Source organism: Felis catus, chromosome B4 (genome assembly GCF_018350175.1).
Source record: "Felis catus isolate Fca126 chromosome B4, F.catus_Fca126_mat1.0, whole genome shotgun sequence".
Taxonomy (NCBI): Eukaryota; Metazoa; Chordata; class Mammalia; order Carnivora; family Felidae; genus Felis; species Felis catus.
In genome coordinates this window covers 132,143,650-132,161,898 of record NC_058374.1, presented here as the reverse complement: position 1 = coordinate 132,161,898, position 18,249 = coordinate 132,143,650, and the positions used below count along the sequence as shown (strand labels likewise).

At 39.1% G+C, this 18,249-nt stretch overlaps 1 protein-coding gene across 10 annotated transcripts in view; it reads left to right on the top strand.

Moving 5' to 3' along the window:
* The window catches only part of DMC1 (DNA meiotic recombinase 1), a 42,107-nt gene that overhangs the window by 12,093 nt on the left and 11,765 nt on the right, over positions 1-18,249 (top strand). For 6 of the 10 annotated variants that reach the window (XM_019835580.3, XM_019835579.3, XM_045062374.1 and 3 more), the window contains exons 7-12: positions 1,477-1,518; positions 2,629-2,701; positions 7,475-7,566; positions 8,380-8,453; positions 8,583-8,697; positions 9,034-9,094. In XM_019835580.3, coding sequence (XP_019691139.1) covers positions 1,477-1,518; positions 2,629-2,701; positions 7,475-7,566; positions 8,380-8,453; positions 8,583-8,697; positions 9,034-9,094 — 457 coding nt within the window. Of the gene's footprint in view, positions 1-1,476; positions 1,519-2,628; positions 2,702-7,474; positions 7,567-8,379; positions 8,454-8,582; positions 8,698-9,033; positions 9,095-9,592; positions 9,819-11,581; positions 12,636-18,249 lie in introns of those variants that run through there. The other 4 variants (XM_045062375.1, XM_019835584.2, XM_045062376.1 and 1 more) reach the window with 3 other exon arrangements.

The following is an 18,249-nucleotide window of genomic DNA, read 5'->3' as shown; positions in this document are numbered from 1 at the left end:
AGGATCTCAGTGCAGTGGGAGGACCCGAGGCTCTCCTTCCTTAGTAGTAGGGTCTTAAACTTTCATTTATATGACTAAAATGAAAAAACTCAGTATTTTTTTCCCTATGTAGTGAAAACTCAGTTCTTTCCTACTGTGTATTTTTTCCTGTGAGTCTCCTTTACTGCTCACACAATACACTTGACTTCTGACACTTCTGGTCACCAAATATATGGATGTTTTCCCCCACAACAGTAAGCAATTCTTGGATACCTGCAGGGTATCTAAGAATTCAACTCAATTCTGACACTATCTACCCAGAGATAGCATCAGATTCCATATGTTTACTAAGGGCTCAGTCCCATAAGAATCCCCTCCCCACCTGTCTCCTGCCTTCAGATGCCATTCACAAGCCCAGGTTATTACCTGCTTCTGACCAACCAGCTGTAGATCCAAGATTCCAACATCCACCCCTTCCCCCCCACCCCCCCACCCCCGCCCCCGGGGTTGATTAATTTGTTAGAGCAGCTCACAGAACTCGGGAAAACACTTACTTACATTTACTAGTTTATTAAAGATAGGCTAAAGGATATGGATGAACATCGAGAGGGAAGAGATGAGTAGGAAAAGGTATGAGGGAAGAGGTGTGGAGTTTCCATGTCCTCTCCAGGCGTGCCCCTCTTCCAGCACCTCCATGTGCTCACCAACCCGGTAGCTCTGTGAACCCCATCCTGTTGGGACTTTTAGGAGGCTTCCTCACACAGGCATGATCAATTATTCACTCCACTTCCAGCCCTTCTCCCCTCTCTAGAGAAGGAGAAGAGTGCTGAAAATTCCAACCTTTTAATCATGGCTTGGTCTTTCTGGTGACCAGCCCCCATCCATCCATCAGAAGCCATCAGGAGTCCACCCAGAGTGGCCTCATTGAAACAAAAGATGCTTGTAGTGCTCTTATCACTTAGAAAATTACAAGGGTTTGAGGAACTCTGTGCTAAGAACTAGAGGGCAGAGACCAAAATATATATATATATTTTTCTTTTTCTATTATCTCACAATGATTAATCAATCCTAAGGAAAACTTGGTTTAAATAATTTTTTTTTTCTAAAGGACAGTTCTGTGAACAAATAGCTTTAAAATGTTGTTTTTACTGGGGTGCCTGGGTGGCTCAGTTGGTTAAGCATCCAACACTTGATGCTCAGGTCATGATCTCACTGTTGTGAGATCCAGCCCTGTGTCAGACTGTGTGTGCTGAGCATGGGGCTTGCTTGGGGTTCTCTCTCTCCTCTCTCTTCCCGCCGCTCAAAATAGATAAATGTTTTTTAAAGTTATTTTTACTACTGGTATTCATATTGTAGAATGCACCCATGACATACTAGTACTTTATATGTAAGTTTTGATAATTGGAAAGAAAATCATACTCGGAGTCTGTATTTTATTCTTTATGAAAACATCTAAAAATGAACTATGTGGTTTTTGTTTTTTTCTATATTTTACAGAATTTCGTACTGGAAAAACCCAGCTCTCTCATACCCTCTGTGGTAAGGATGTACAACAACAATAACAATAATTATTGTAACTATCACATACTAATTTTATTTTGTGCCTGGTAGTTTATATGATCTCATGTAACCTGAACAAATTTGCAAGGAAACTAAAGCTCAAGAAGGTTAAGTAAACTGCCCATCGTTACACAAATATCAGAGCCAGTCTTTGAATGCGTTAATGGTATATGTGCTGCACTCTGAACACCTGAATGGAACCAGGGAGGAAGTGAATAGGTATATGAGGGTTGATGGTGGAGAGAGGCCCTCACTGTCTCCATTTTTCCCATTTCATCTTTTCTGTATTCTATTGACAAAAATGTCACAAAATCAGCTGAGGCCTAGAATCTCTAACTTTCCATGGCGTAAGGTTGGCCTTAGCTAAGACTTAAAAATAAATGTTACTAAAACAAATAAACAAACTATCTCCTTCTGTACAAAGACATTACTCTGCATTTCTTTGACCTGAGTGGAAGAAGCATGGCTAAGCAGTTAAGAATGGGATTCTGGAATCAAAATACCTGGCTCCAGTCTTGGCTCTACCACTGCTAACTGTGTGACCTTGGGCAAGTGGCTTCACCTGTCTTATTTTCCCATCAGTAAAATAGGAGTAATGATAATGCCAAATTTAGGGTTGTTTTGAAAAATAAATGAAATAATGCTTGAACCTAATATAAAGAAATTCCTTAGTGTCAGCTACTACTACCTAGAGAGACAATGCATTTTAAAATTTGACACGCATTAATTGAAAGGTTACTTAAATAAGTTATATAGCATAAATTATATTTGTGATTGTTTCTTATAGGAAGAAAGTAATATTTAAATTCTGTTCTCTAGAAGAGAACTAACTTTCATGAATATCTCCCATTGTGAGAGATACTGATATTCTTTGTTGAATTGCTACCATGCTGGTGGAATATTTATGATTTTACCATTGGTTAGTAATACAAGAATGTAACATGCTTTTAGAAACTAAAGGATCATGATTCTTTGCCAGATTGACTATAGAGTTGCAACCAATGCAAACCCTGTGTTAATTTATATAGTCACTTATACAAAGGTTATTCAATCCTATTAATATTATTTAATTTTTTAATTGCTTCCTAGTGACAGCTCAACTTCCAGGAGCAGGTGGCTACTCAGGAGGAAAGATTATCTTCATTGATACAGAAAATACTTTGTAACCTTTTTATTTAAACAAGTTGCTAGCATAATTAGTATGATGTAGTAATGTTACTATAAAAGAAAGTCTGATTGAAATATGTCATTTGTACAATCATCTCCTAAACCAGCAATAATGAGAAAAGCCACAGGGAAAACAGTTGGTAGAGTTTTCAAGTCACTTTTTATTTCAAAAGGTTTCAGTTCTCCAGATGAGTTTGGTGTAAAATTCACAAAATGAATACATGGGAGAAAATTATATTTTATTCGTTTTTTATCCTCTTATTTCTCCAAAGATTGTACTTAATAGTTAGGAAGAAGATTGTTGACTCTCTCAAAGTCATGGTTCAAAATAAAGGGAAAGGTAAGAAGAGAACAAAAAAGCACAGAAGAGAAAAGGGCAGAACCTGGTTGGGTGACAGAAAGAATTGTAATTTAATTGAAATGTGTTTCAGAATTAAGGCTGGAAAGGTGATTTGGGTTTTAGATATGAAGGGCTTTAAAACCAGGTGAGGGGTGTAAATTGGATACTTTTGCGATATTGCAGGCAAGTAATGAGAGCTTGATCTAGGCTGGAAGCAGTAGGAATAAAAAGAAAAGGACAAGGGTGCGTGACTGGCTCAATAGGTAGAGCGTGCCACTCTTGATCTCGAGGTTGTAGGTTTGAGCCCCATGTTGGGGGTAGAGATTACTTAAAAATAAGATTCTTTAAAAAAGTGGGGGACAAAAATATTTGGGAGGAAAATTGATAGGATTTGATGACTCTGTTTGGTAGACAGAGGAAGGAGAGGTTTGAAACACTACTGTCAGGTTTTTTGTCTAGATGCTGGGAGGATAATCATGCCGAAAGTAGAATTGGGAAGATCATGTTTCAGACAAATGGTGTGTTTCATTTTACTGTGTTAAATGTGAGGAACAGGAAGACATCCATGGAAATGTTGAATTCTACCCGAGAAGAGGTAGAACATAACTTTGGGGTGTGCCTCAGCTTAGGAAGAGGGACTAAAAAGAAGATGCCATACAGACAGAGGAAGTAGGAGAAAATCCAGCTGTAGAGGCTTAGCCAGAGAAAAATTTCAAGAAGAAAAGCGTTGTCAGTACTGTTCCACAAAGAAAGAGAGAGAAGGTGGAAGCCGAGAAAGATCACTGAGGTTTGACATTAGGAATCCAAGAGAGCATTTGCAGTAAAGTAAGATGATGGAAGCTTGTTGTGAATAAACAGTAAGGAATGGAGGCAGTGTTATTAACCAACAAATAGAAGATGAAATATAGTAGTTTGAGGAGGTTATCAGGTTCAGAGGAAATTTTTTGGTTTTTTGTTTTACACGCATAGGGGGTGGGTGGGGGGGTGGAAGGGGGCAGAGGAGAGAGACAGAATCTCAAGCAGGCTTGACACCCAGCCCTGACAAGGGACTTGATCTCATGACCGTGACATCATGACCTGAGCCAAAATTAAAAGTCAGACGCTCAACCGAGTCACCCAGGCACCCCAGAGGAAATTGTTGTTGTTGTTTTAAATGTTTATTTATTTTGAGAAAGGGAGAAAGCGATTGCTGGTAGGTAGGGACAGAGAGAGAGGGAGAGAGAGAATCCCAAGCAGGCTCCTCACTTTCGGTGCAGAGCCCGACTCGGGGCTTGATCCCACAAACCGTGAGATCATGACCTGACTCCAAAACAAGAGTTGGTTGCTTAACCAATTGAGCCAATAAGGTACCCTGGGAAATTGTTTTTCTTTTTCTTTTTCTTTTTCTTAAATGCTTTTATTTATTTTTGAGAAAGAGAGAGCGATCAGGGGAGGGGCAGAGAGACAGGGAGACAGAGGAACTAAAGAGGGCTCTGTGCTGACAGCAGAGAGCCCAATGTGGGGCGCAAACTCATGAACCGTGAGATCATGACCTGAGTCAAAACCATGAGATGGCGCTTAAGCAACTGAGCTCACCCAGGGTGCCCCGAAAATTGCTTTTAACATAGTGGAAAAGTCTTGCACAAGTTTATAAGGCCATTCACAATGAAGCCCCAGCCTAGCTCTCAGATCTCATTACTCACTATTACCATTGTTAGAGACAAATGGATGCAGTCTGTTCTAGTCCAATATTATTGTCTCTAAAACATGGAAACATTGTATATCAGCAGTCAGTTAGATTTAACTATAAAGGTACTCATTTCTCTGTTCATTATAGTTGCTTGCATCCCAAATCTTCCTTCCTGTATTTTTGTTTTATTGAAGTACCTGCTCAAGTCATTCTTTCAGAAAAGTAATGCAGGTGGTAAACTTTGAGCCCTAGCTTGTCTGAAAATGCCTTTATTTTGTTCTCACTCTTAAGTGTTAATTTGGCCAGTCCCAGAGAAATTTGTGGGCTATGTTTCTTTAGTTAATTAATTAAGAGAGACAGGGTGCAAGCGAGGGAGGGGCAGAGAGAGGGGAGACACAGAATCAGAAGCAGGCTCCAGGCTCTGAGCTGTCTGCACAGAGCTCGATGTGGGGCTCAAAATCACAAACCATGAGACCATGACCTGAGCGGAAAGTTGGACCTGTAACTGACTGAGCCACCCAGGGGCCCCTGCAGGCTATATTTCTATCCTCCTCCTTCAGTATGTGATCCATCTACCCCTACCTCACAGTCTTTCTGAATCATACAAATCCTTTAAAGCTGTCCTTTGAAGGCCTGCCTTTTCTAATCTTCTCTAACTACTCAACTTAAAAAACCTGGTCCTTCCTAAGCTGTTATAGAATTTACTATCTAAAATACGCTAGTAGAAGGGAAAAAAAACCAGAACCGTGTGCAGAAGACTTTATTTGGAAATAGCAGGCATGAGAAGACTCTGAAGGAGACTCCAAACTTGGGGAAGGAGGGTGGAATGCTGTGTAGGGCTGTAGCAAGAGGAGCGCAGCTGGAGTTCAGCTACTTTCAGAAATAGTTGATTAAGAATGGTTCTTAAAGAGGGAGGAATTGTTCTTGCAGATGAGCAGCCACTGTTTGGGCAATTTGGATTTTATCAAGAATGGTGGAGGGGACGGGTTTGGAGCTAAGTCATACGCAAGAGGGAGTAGGGAAGAACAGCTGGGGTTGGGGGGAACAAGGACATTCAAGAGCCCCATTGGAATGTCCTCATTCCTTTGGTTTCTCTTACAGGTACACTGCTCTCTCTTGATATTTTGTTTTTTATATGTTTATATTTTGCCTTCTTAATTTGTTTTATGTTTACCTATAATATGGATTGTCTTACAACTCCTTATGTTGTCTTACAACTCCTCCTTCCACAATGCATTGGTAATTGGTTAAAATGATTATCAATTCCATATGGTAATTGGTTAACAAATATTTTATAGGTTGATTTGAACTTTCTTCGGCATAAGCCCACCTTTTACACACCCAGTCACATAGTAACTGGGTTCTGTAAAAAGTAATGTAGTGAAAAACATTTTTATTAGTCTTCCAATTCTTTGTCTTCTTTGACTTGCCCACCAAAAACGTCTATGGGGTATAGTCAGTAGCAATGGAAGATTTTAGTGGTTATCACTGAAGCTCTGAAGAAAAGAACATACTACTGCATTAGAATATGCAGATTTCCCAGATGGCTGGGAAATCCTAAAGACAATCCAATTCAACGTATATGGAACCAGTTGTAAATGTCACAAATAAGATTGTAAATTGTCCTTGTTTTACAGTTAGTTATAGTATGATCAGTATTATAAAAGCAGTGTAAACAAAGTGGAACGAGACCGTGGATAAGACCTAAAAGAATGTTTATTACTCCTATATAGTTCAGATAGATATAAGTGATTATTAGCATCTTCCAAAATACCTTTGCTGGTGCGCTGAATTTGCCTCCCAATGAATTTACTGATTTCAGAAAGCTAACACAAGTCCTTTAGAAGAAGGTAGATTTTAAACTCTAAATAAACCAAAAACCATAGGTTGATAATTTCCTTTTGATCCTTAAAATTACTTTTTGATCCTTCGGTTCATGTAGTCAAATTTATCATTTGTTGAAAACTCATGGTTAATGATATAGTAAATTATTTCATATTAAACACATAAGTAGTTTAAAGAGAGTGAATTAATTCACTGTGAAGTGACTTGAATTATAATTCAGTGATATTATCTTCCTAGGATAGATCTATTTTTATAGAACTGAGATCAAAAGAGAGATACAAATCTTAGTCTCTAGTTTTCTTCTTGTAACTGATTTGCTGCATGATCCTGAGTCATTTGCCTAATCTCTATTGGTCAGTGTCCTTATTTGTAAAATGTAATATAGGCCATGACAAGCAGCTTCCAAAGTTATTGTGAAGATTAGATTATTTAATATTTATTTCATTTATTTATTTATTATTTATTTATTTGTTTTAGAGAGAGAGTGTGTGCACAAGGTGGGGAGAGGGGCAGAGAGAGAATCTTAAGCAGGCTCCACGCTCAGTGTGGAGCCCCACACAGGGCTCGAGGGAGGCTCCATCCGATGACCTGGGATTGTGACCTGAGCTGAATTCAAGAGTCCGAGGCTTAACCAATTAAGCCACCCAGATTCCCCTAGATTATTTAATATTTAAATTCATCACTGCCTCATCCTTTCTATCACTGTTATCACTACCTAAGGTATTTATTAATTTGGGCACTTATGAAAAATAAAATCTGATATAGATTTTAAGTGATTATTAGTATCCTCCAGAATACCTTTGCAGGGATGTTGTTTGCCTCTGTTAGTTTACTTAAGGTATTATTTTTTGTAGTTGTTACCTAAACTTTTTTTGAAATTCATTTATTGGATCCTTAATCTTGGCATACTCCAGCCGTCCAGATCGTCTTCGGGACATTGCTGACCGCTTCAATGTAGACCATGATGCAGTACTGGACAATGTACTTTATGCACGTGCATATACTAGTAAGAGCCCCATGTTAATTTAATGCTTGAGCTGTTTTAAGGTTGGCAGCACTGATTTATTATTTGGGTGATACTTATAACATTTTGGCACTGTTCTTTTTCTTAATTTTACTTTCCTCCAAATATATTTAATCCATAAATGTTACCTATCATCTGGCAAGCCCTTAGATATTAAAATGCTCTCAAATGGGTCCTTGTTCTTTGTCTTTGAAATGGAGAGTAACATTCTTTTTGGATAATGTAGCATTTAGCATGCATGCTAAGGCAGAATGTGAAATCATATTTAATAAAGCCTTAAATAGGGGTACCTGGGTGACTCAGCTGGTTGAGTGTCTGACTTCAGCTCAGGTTATGATTACATGGTTCATGAGTTCAAGCCCCACATCTGGCTCACTGCTGTCAGCGTGGAGCCTGCTTTAGATCTTCTGTCCCCCTCTCTCTCTGCCCCTCCCCCCGCCCAAAACATGAATAAACATTTATTTTTAAAAATCCATAAATAATTAAGAAAATCCTTTCTTCTTTTTTTTTTTTTTAAGTCTTATCTATTTATTTTGAGAGAGAGAACACAAGCAACAGAGGGGCAGAGAGAAAAGGGAAAAGGGAATGCACTGTCAACGTAGAGCTCAACACGGGGCTTGAACTCACAAAACCATGAGATTACAACCAAGAGTCGCACACTTAACTGACTGAGCCACCCAGGTGCCCAAGAAAATCCTTTCAGTACTCTCTTTTGCCTGACTGCAAGAACATACATGATCTTAGCCTCTGCTTCTTCTAGCTTTTGTAACATTTTCTCACTGCATTTCCCACCAGGTGAACATCAGATGGAGCTACTTGATTATGTAGCAGCAAAGTTCCACGAAGAGGCTGGCATCTTCAAGCTATTGGTACAAGCTTTTAAATACTGCTCCCTCAGAGAGCCACTTAGCATATTATTTTTCTTCTATTGATTCCAATTCAAATTAACTTCTTTCCTTTGCCGAATGCACATTTATTTTTACGTGAATCCTGTGTAGATCATTGATTCAATAATGGCCCTTTTCCGAGTGGATTTCAGCGGTCGTGGGGAGTTGGCTGAACGGCAACAAAAATTGGCCCAGATGTTGTCACGACTCCAAAAAATCTCAGAAGGTAGATTTTTAAAATAAATGGTACTATCAGAATAGCATCTGTGACTGTTGAGTAGGCTTTGCAGAGAACTCAGAATAATGTCAGGAGGCAGTATATTTTTAAAAACTAAAATTCGTGGGACTACAACTCTTTTATTAAACCAACATACTGACTTTAAACCAAAATAAGGTACCTAAAAATAATAATAACAATAATAACTTTAAATAAATTAATTTATGTTATCAATGAAAAAATAGGAGTATAAATAAAGCACAGTATTCCTAAACTCTGAAATCTAAACAATGAACTGTTTATATTGCCATTCTCTTAGTTTGTCAATTTTATTTATTGATGCAGAATATAATGTGGCTGTGTTTGTGACCAATCAAATGACTGCTGATCCAGGAGCAACTATGACGTAAGCCCCAATATTCTACTTTTGTGTTTCAATTAATATCAAAAAGGTTAGAGTGAAGAATAGAAAATAATTCCAGAATGATCAGTTCTGATGTGGGCACAAATATATCACAAATCACTTTATTGCACAGTGCATATTACTTTATAAATGCAAATATCACTTGTTTTCCAGAATCTCTAGTTCTTTACAGGATGAAGCAATAGTTTAACCATTTTCAGAGATACTTTGGGCTCTTCGTTTGTCTAGGACTAAAAAGATATTGGAGGACAATAAGAAAAAGATAAAAATTTATATTGCATATACATGAATGGCTTCTATTGTGCTAATAAGCTGTCAGCCAAAAACAAAAAGGGAGGCTCTCTATAGGAGATACATAAGAGGTCCTATGAGAGAAGTCTCCTGTTAGAAGAAACAGAACTTCAGTTCACACTAAGCATATTCAGAATCTATTGAGGTGTCTGTGCACGTTACATACTTATTGATGGCTCTGCTTGACAGATGGCAGTGAACAGAAAGGCAAGGAGACCTAAAATAGGATGATGAAAACAGAAGATTCAAAGAAAAATTAGTTGCCACCATCAAATATTTTGAACATTATGTATCTGAATAAGCAATCAAAATAACCCCACATTCGTGATGTCAGTCTTTTCAACAAGCCTATATTTAGAAAAAAATTTTAACCATAGAAAATTTGCAAGACTAGTACAATGAATACACATATACAATTCACCAAGGTCATCTATTCTTAACATTTGTCAGATTTTTTCTCTCTCATGTTTGTGTGTGTGTGTGTGTGTGTGTGTGTGTGTACATGTGTGTAAAATCTCTTTCTCCATAGGTACACATGCATATATTCAAATATGTGTGTGTGTGTGTGTGTGTGTGTGTGTGTGTGTGTGTGTGTGTGTGTATTTTCTAGTGAACCATTTGAGAGGTTTTCCACCGGAACAATTGAGAATTATTTACAGATGTTATGACACTTCAGTTCTTAATACTTCCGCATATTTCCTGTAAGAACAAGAACATTCTCCTACATAAACACAATATAAGTATCAGTCAGGAAATTTAACATCGGCACACTAGTGTTATCTGATATACATTTGTATCCAAGTGCCTCCACTTGTCTCAATAATGTCTGTTATAGCTGGTGGGGTTTTTACATTTTGTTTTTGATTCGGGACTAATGAGGATCACGCACTACATGTAGTTGTTCTGTCTCTTTGGTCTCCTTTAATCAAAACAACTCTTCAGTGTTTGTTAGGCTTTTATGACACTGACGGTTTTGAAGAGTACAGGCCAGCTGTTTTTCAGAATGTCCCTCAATTTGGAGGGTGTTTTTCCTCATTAGTTAAAATAGTGAACACTTTTGGCAGGAAAATTATTAAGCAATAATATGACCTTCTCTATAGATCGTATCAGGGGACACATGATGGCAGTTTGTCCCATTATTAGTGATGAGAAGTTTGATCATGTGATTAAGATCGTGTTCACAAGATTTCCCCACCGTAAAATACCTTTTCACCTTTTTAATGAATAAGCAGTTTGTGGGGTGATACTTTATGTGTGTAAATATCATGTTCTGCAATAAGCTTTCACCATTTAGTTTTAGCATCCATTGAAGATTCTTGGTTAAATCAATTATTACTCTGGTGGTTGCAATATAGTTTTATTTAAAACCAAGATGGGGCACCTGGGTGGTTCAGTTGGTTAAGTGTCCGACTTCGGCCCAGGTCATGATTTCACGGTTCATGAGTTCAAGCCCCGTGTCTGGCTCTGTGCTGACAGTTCAGAGCCTGGAGCCTGTTTTGGATTCTGTGTCTTCCCCTCTCTCTCTGCCCCTCCCCCACTCATGCTCTGTCTCTCTCAAAGCTAAATAAACATTAAAAAAAATTTTAAACCGAGGCAATATATCATTTAATAACAGATAAATGGGTCATTGACATATGTACTTGAGGATATTTGATATGCCAATGTAAATTTTGTAAATTGTACTGAAATGTATGTGTCTCTTTTTAGGCATTTTCTTTATTTTTTTAACTTTTTAACATTTTATTATTTTTTTATTTTAGAGAGAGAGAGAGCGCATAGGCAGGGGACAGGGGCAGAGGAAGAGAGAGAATCTTTTTTTTTTTTTTTTTTTTGAGAGAGAGAGAGAGAGAGAGACAGAGAATCTTAAGCAGGCTCCCAACGCAGGGCTCTGTCTCACAACCATGAGATCATGACCTGAGCCGAAATCAAGAGTCTGAGGCTTAACCGACTGAGCCACCCAGGCACCCCAGGATTTTATTGTTAAGTAATCTCTGCACCCAATGTGGGGCTAGAACTCACAACCTCAAGAGAAAAAGTCATATGCTCCACCAACTGAGCCAGCCAGGCACCCCTCTTTAGGCATTTTCTAAACTAACCCTAAGAATATTGCTGCATCTTCTACAATTTATACTTGCACTTTTCAATAGGCTTTTATGAGTATTTTCTACTTAATCACAGGAGATTCCAATGTGAAAGACATTAACTGCATGAATGGTATGAAGCAAGTTAAAAAGATTGAGAAGGGGAAGCCGATCACTTATTCACTCAATAAATACTTATTGAAAAATCTACTATGTACCAACCTTCTGGGAATTCACTAGTGAGCAAAAGACTATGTGCCTTGCCTTCTTAAAGAAGAAAATAAGTGATGTCCACTTAACTCAAAATTGTGAAGACTTGGTAGGTCACGCATTGCCTGTAGTCCTTGAGTGGTTAAGGCAATCTTCTCTGTTTTATAGGGTGTCTTTCATACACAGGACATGAAGTACTTCACAAAGAGTGTAATTTTAAACTGAAGAGAAATGGAAGATTTTTAGGGCTCACTTTAAAAAGAGAAAATGACTCATTGGCTCAGAGGGAGGAAGTGGGTTGCATTCAAATAAAACAGTACAAGTTAAAGAGCAATGTTCTTTCTTCAGGTGTGAGGAGGGAACACTGCAGAGGCCAAAACTGTCTATCTAGAGTTAGAAGGCAAAGGAGATCTGTGGAAATTGGGTCAGATAGGGGTTCTTTTTCTTCTATTTGTAGAAAGTTTCAAAAAGAGTAAAACCATTTTGAATGGACTCCAATAAGACACTAAAAGGAGAAATAGAGAGGTGACAGAGAGGAAATAATTGAAGGAACTGAAGAGAGGAGGAGATTTATAACGAAGTGAGCCAAGAGCCAGAGAAAGTAACAAAGACTAGTATTTTTGCTGGGTGACTCTGCTTTGAAACATCATCTCCTCTATTGAGCCAAGTTGTGAGCAAACTTCACTATAATTAGTATATTCTGAAGTATGTTAAATTATAACAATATAAATTAAATGCATGCCTTCATATAAAGCACATAAGTTGCCACAACTCAATCAAAAACAACAACAACAACAACAACAACAACAGTACAGTTTTAAACTAAAGGATCTCAAATGCTATTAGAAAACCTCCAATAAAGAAAATCTTTGTTTCTCAGTGTTGAAGAACTCCAAGCTGCAGCTCGCCTGGGACCTGTCAGAGAAATAGCACTATAATTGGTATGAGTCCCCAAGTATACTGACAATAATTGAGGCTTATATCCCATGCATTATACTTGATGGCACATCGTATTAAAAAGGAACAAAATTATAGAGGCAAGAAGCTGCTGTATCATACAGCAGAGCGTTAGCTCCTAGACGAGGCTTACAGATACAGATTTTAGAACTAGAATGATCCAGCTGATGAAGGCTTGGAGATAAAAAGTGAAGGTATCAGCCTGCAAAGCCCCATACCAGGGCAAATAATAGGAGCAACAAATAAGACCGTGATGTTGCCACCTACTTCATTTGTGTATTTGTTTTGCTAAGACAAGAAGTCATCTTAGAACATTTGTGGTCTTGTAAATGTGCAGTCAGTTTATTCTCTAGGGTTGTCACCTACTGATTCGACATCATTTGCATAAATTAAGAAGCAATATGGTTAAAGAGGAAATATTAAGCCAAGTCCACTAGCCTGGTGACCATGAGCAAGTCATTTAAACTATTTGAACTTCAGAGGTGCCTGGCTGTCTCAGTCAGAAGAACATTCCACTCTTGGTCTTGGGGTTGTGAGTTTGAGCCCTATGCTGAGTGTAGAGATTACTTAAATTAAATAAATAAATAAATAAATAAATAATAAAAATAAACTATTTGAATTCCATTAAGGGATTAAGAGGACTTTTATTTATTGATTGCTCACCATGTGCCAGATGCTTTTATGCATCATCTTACATAATTCTCATATCAACCCAGCAAATCTCAGGCTCCCTAGGCCTCCCTGTTCTTTCTATGAAGCAAATCTCAGAATAGTGCTATGTGTCCCCCTAGCTCAAAACCCAGAATTCCATCTTCAAACTTTTGAAAAAAGTGTAGATTTTTCTGCATACTTTATGAGAAAATGGTGGGAGTGGGGGGAATTACTTAACAAAACTTCTTAAACATAACCCTTTTAAAAAACCATCTTTTCTTGGGTCACCTGGCTGGCTCAGTCAATGGAGCATGACTCTTGATCTTGAGGTCGTGAGTTTGAGCCCCATGTTGGGTGGTGTAGAGATTACTTAAAAATAAAATCTTCTAGGGGAGCCTGGGTGGCTCAGTCAGTTGAGGGTCTGACCTCAGCTCACAATTTGTGAGTTTGAGCCCCACATTAGGCTCTGTGACAACTTGGAGCCTGGAGCCTGCTTCGGATTCTGTGTCTCTCTCTCTGCCCCTCCCCTGCTCACACTCTGTCTTTCTCTCTCTCTCAAAAAAAAAAAAAAAAAAAAAGAATAAATGAACATTAAAAAATATTAAAAATAAAATCTTTTAAAGTAAAGTTTTGGGGGCACGTGGGTGGCTCAATCAGTTAAGCATCCAATTTTGGTTCAGGTCATGGTCTCACGGTTTGTGAGTTTGAGCCCCATGTCAGATGAGCTTGAGCCCTGCTTTGGGGTTCTTTCTCTCTCTCTTTCTCTCTCTCTCTCTCTTTCTCTCTCTGCTTGCTCACTCACACTCTCTACCTCTCTCTCAAAAAAAAAAAAAATCTTTGGGACGCCCAGGTGGCTCGGTCGGTTAAGTGTCCGACTCTGGATTTCAGGGTCATGAGATCAAGGTCATGAGATCAAACCAATGGGATTTTCTCTCTCTCTCTCTGCCTCTCCCCTGCTTGCTGATGCTTTCTCTCTTTCTCTCTCAAAACAAATAAATAAACATTTAAAAAAATATTTTCTCTTTCCCCCAAATTCTTCTCTTTTTGCAGTACTCTTCTTTCCATATCTTCCCTTAATCTCAAAGGATCCTCCTCATTCTTGGGTATGTGCACTCAGCCTTTCTCTCCTCAGTAGACCCCTTCTCAGAAATTCCATCCAAAAGCTTCCCCTTTAGCAAGTACCAGGAGTTCCAGCTGTTCCTCAGGGACAGTACCAACTTGCCCTTGCACAGACCCCTGAAGGTCTCTACTCCAACCAGTATTTGAGGTTGATACTATTATTATTCATAATTTGTAAAGGAGGAAATAGAGGCTCAGAGTATCTACTTGCCCAATCATACAGTTTAAAAATGGGAGCTGGGGGTGCCTGGGTGTCTCAGTCAGTTAAGTGTCTGACTCTTGATTTTGGCTCAGGTCATGACCTCACAGTTTGTGAGACTGAGCCCCACGTAGACCTCCGTACTGTCAGTGCAGAACCTGCTTGGGATTCTCTCTCTCCTTCTCTGTCTGCCCCTTCCCTGTGTGCGCACGCCCTCTCTAAATAAATAAAACCTGGAGCCAGGATTTGAACCCAGGTTCAAATCAAATGTTTGATTTTCAAATCTTTGATTTCAAAGCTGATGCTCTTTTAGTCTCACTGCACTACCCTCCCCATGCTAGTCCTAGGAAAATGTAACCTGCCCTACCATCACCACAATCTTGTACTTCATGACCCCAGCACCCTGGTTTGAAGTTGGGAGGTCAGTCTCTTCTGGGCCTTACCCTCAACAATGTAATACACTGTGTCTGTTCAACCAGATGGGGATAAATGACACAATCTCTCTTGGGCCTCTCTTCATACCCACCCCTCTCTCTTCCTCCCACTCATCATATTCTCCCATCCCCTGAGAAAAGGAGGAAAGAAGAGAAGAAAATATGAAAGAAAGGGAAATAAGAATAGGCTAAAGGAGGGATGTGGGTGGTTTTCTGAAGCTGTTTTTACTGGATCAGAAATAGAAGTAAATTAAAGCCTTCTCAAAGGATGCGGAATTCTATACCTTGTCGTACTTAACTTCAGTCCTTAGTTATAACTGCTAGAATACTCAGGAAGTTCAAAGAAACTTTAAGAAAAGTTTCTTGGTTTACATGTCATTGAAAGAGTGACTGTTTTAACTGAATCATTTAATTAAATAATTAAGTTACCATTTATTTGGTATCTCTCATGTGCCGAGATTAGTGTAACGGTAGAGCTAATGTGCATAAGTGACCTGACTCAGCTCCTGGCATGTAGTAGGCTTTCAATGAGTTATATTAAATATATCTCGAGAGGCGCCTGAGTTGCTCAGTCGGTTGAGCGTCCGACTACGGCTCGGGTCGTGATCTCGTGGTTTGTGAGTTCGAGCCCCGCGTCAGGCTCTGTGCTGATAGCTCAGAGCCTGGAGCCTGCTTGGGATTCTGTGTCTCCGTCTCTCTCTGCCCCTCCCCTGCTCACACTCTGTCTCTCTCTGTCTCTCAATAATAAATAAACACTTAAAAATATATACATATTGAATCCCCATGGTAGCCCTAAGAGGTAAAGTCTTTTTGTTCCCATTTTACAGTTAAAGAAACCAAAGTTCATAAAGCTAAGTAACTAGCCCATGGTTACACTGACAATATGTGTTTGAGTCAGGATTAGGAAAACAGATGATTGTAGCCACTGGGCTAATGCCTTACAGATACCCTGTATTCTTACAGATACCCTACCAGTTAGATACTTTTACTACAAAATGAAGAAACAGACACTTACAATGCTTAAACTTGAACCTGGTCTAACTCCGAAGCTTATATATCACACAGTACATTAGGGCCTTATATGCTTGGGGAGAGACTGGCGAGCTGTCATTTGAGAAACTTTGCAGGGATGTATCTATTACCCTGGTGAATTGACCAGAGTTCAGAGCCCTCAGCCTTATAGGCAGAGATTTAATTGGGTTGCCTACTGAGAACCAATCCATTTCTCAGGGGCAGACTCACAAGCTCAGGAGGCTCCGTGAAAGATCAGAGGGCCAATGAAAAATGTAACTACATTTGAGGTTCTTAGAACCAGTGCATTCTCTCCTTGTAGGCAGACCTCTGTAGGAATTCAAATTTTAATCCAAAGTTATTTACTAAATATGGAATTGAAGCAAAAGGAAATCACTGGATAAGTTAAGAAGGGCATCTGCCACATAGTAAGGATTCGATAAATCTTCGCTGTTATTATTATAACTAATAGCCATTGACATCAGAGGAGAGAGAAACCATGAATCCCTTAAACTTACATGAAAAGTTTGGGTGTGTACATATGTGCATTTTTCTGGGGAAGAGTCTATATCTCTTAATAAATTAACAAAGTGTCAGTGACCTATAAGAAAAGTTAAGAGCATAAATTCTATGCAAAATTCTATACAGAATCCTGAACACCTTGACGGATGTAAAATTCAAGTAAAATTTGACTTGGCTTGGTATTCTCCCAGAGCTAAGGCTGTTATGGTATGTTGAAATCTATTTGAATGACATATAACCTCTTAGTTTGTGAATCAGTTTTGAGGACATTTTTCTTCCCATAATATCTTTGCTATATGTTTTCTTAGTACTTTTGCATATTCTGTAATTTATTTCCCCACATAGTTCATTCCAAATCATCTCCCTTTGGAGATAATATTCTTAACATTCAGGCTCCTCACCTACAGTAATCAGTAATAAGCAGTAGTACCTATTCTCTTTTGTGCATAAGATACCACATTGGTAGGGGCGCCTGGGTGGCTCAGTCGGTTAAGCGGCCAACTTCGGCTCAGGTCATGATCTCACACTCCGTGAGTTCGAGCCCTGCGTCGGGCTCTGTGCTGACAGCTCAGAGCCTGGAGCCTGTTTCGGTTTCTGTGCCTCCTTCTCTCTCTGACCCTCCCCTGTTCATGCTCTGTCTGTCTCTGTCTCAAAAATAAATAAACATTAAAAAATTAAAAAAAAAAAAAGATACCATATTGGTAACAGCAAACAATAATTTGCTAAGAAAACAACATGGCTATCCATCTAAATGTTCCACCTTTCTGTTCTTTAAATTATCTGTCATGGGGTGGGGTTGGATTACTTCCATTAGAGAGAAATTCTGTCTCCTTTTACATTTACCTTTCTGTCAGAACACCTTTCAAAATTTCCTTGAATTATAACTTCTTTGAAGGTGTGTCACAAAATCTGTATCCAGAAAGATCTAGACCAGGGATACCCAAACTGTCCTCCTCTCCGTTCATTCAACAGTATTTATCCAGTGCCTTTTACATTATTGGCACTTTCCTGGGCACTGGAATGACAAAGATGAATAAGGATTTGGAGTATAGTAAGGGACTGAGACCCATGGATTTAAAATTCCAACACACTATTCTTTTTTTTTTTTTTTTCCAACGTTTATTTTATTTTTGGGACAGAGAGAGACAGCATGAACAGGGGAGGGGCAGAGAGAGAGGGAGACACAGAATCGGAAACAGGCTCCAGGCTCTGAGCCATCAGCCCAGAGCCCGACGCGGGGCTCAAACTCACAGACCACGAGATCGTGACCTGGCTGAAGCCGGACGCTTAACCGACTGCGCCACCCAGGCGCCCCTCCAACACACTATTCTTTGAAAGGAATGTGTGGTGGCATGAAAGCACAGACAAGGCAGGCTCTACTCTGTTTCAGAGAGTCAGGCAAGGTTTCCAAGAAGGGCTGACACTTGGTGGGTAAGTGGGTAAATGAACAAACACAGTGGGAAAGGGGCTTTTGTTTACAGGGAAGTATGTGTGCAAAGGCATCAAGGTGTGAGAGGACTTGGAATAAGAAAAAAGAAAAGTTGGAGAGGGAAGTAGGAAGGATGACTACAATCGTAGGTAAGTATGTAAATGGCAGATAGGAAGAAGGGAAAGTTGAGGGAGTTTCTTCCTGAGAGCATTCATTTTTTTGTTACAAAGAAG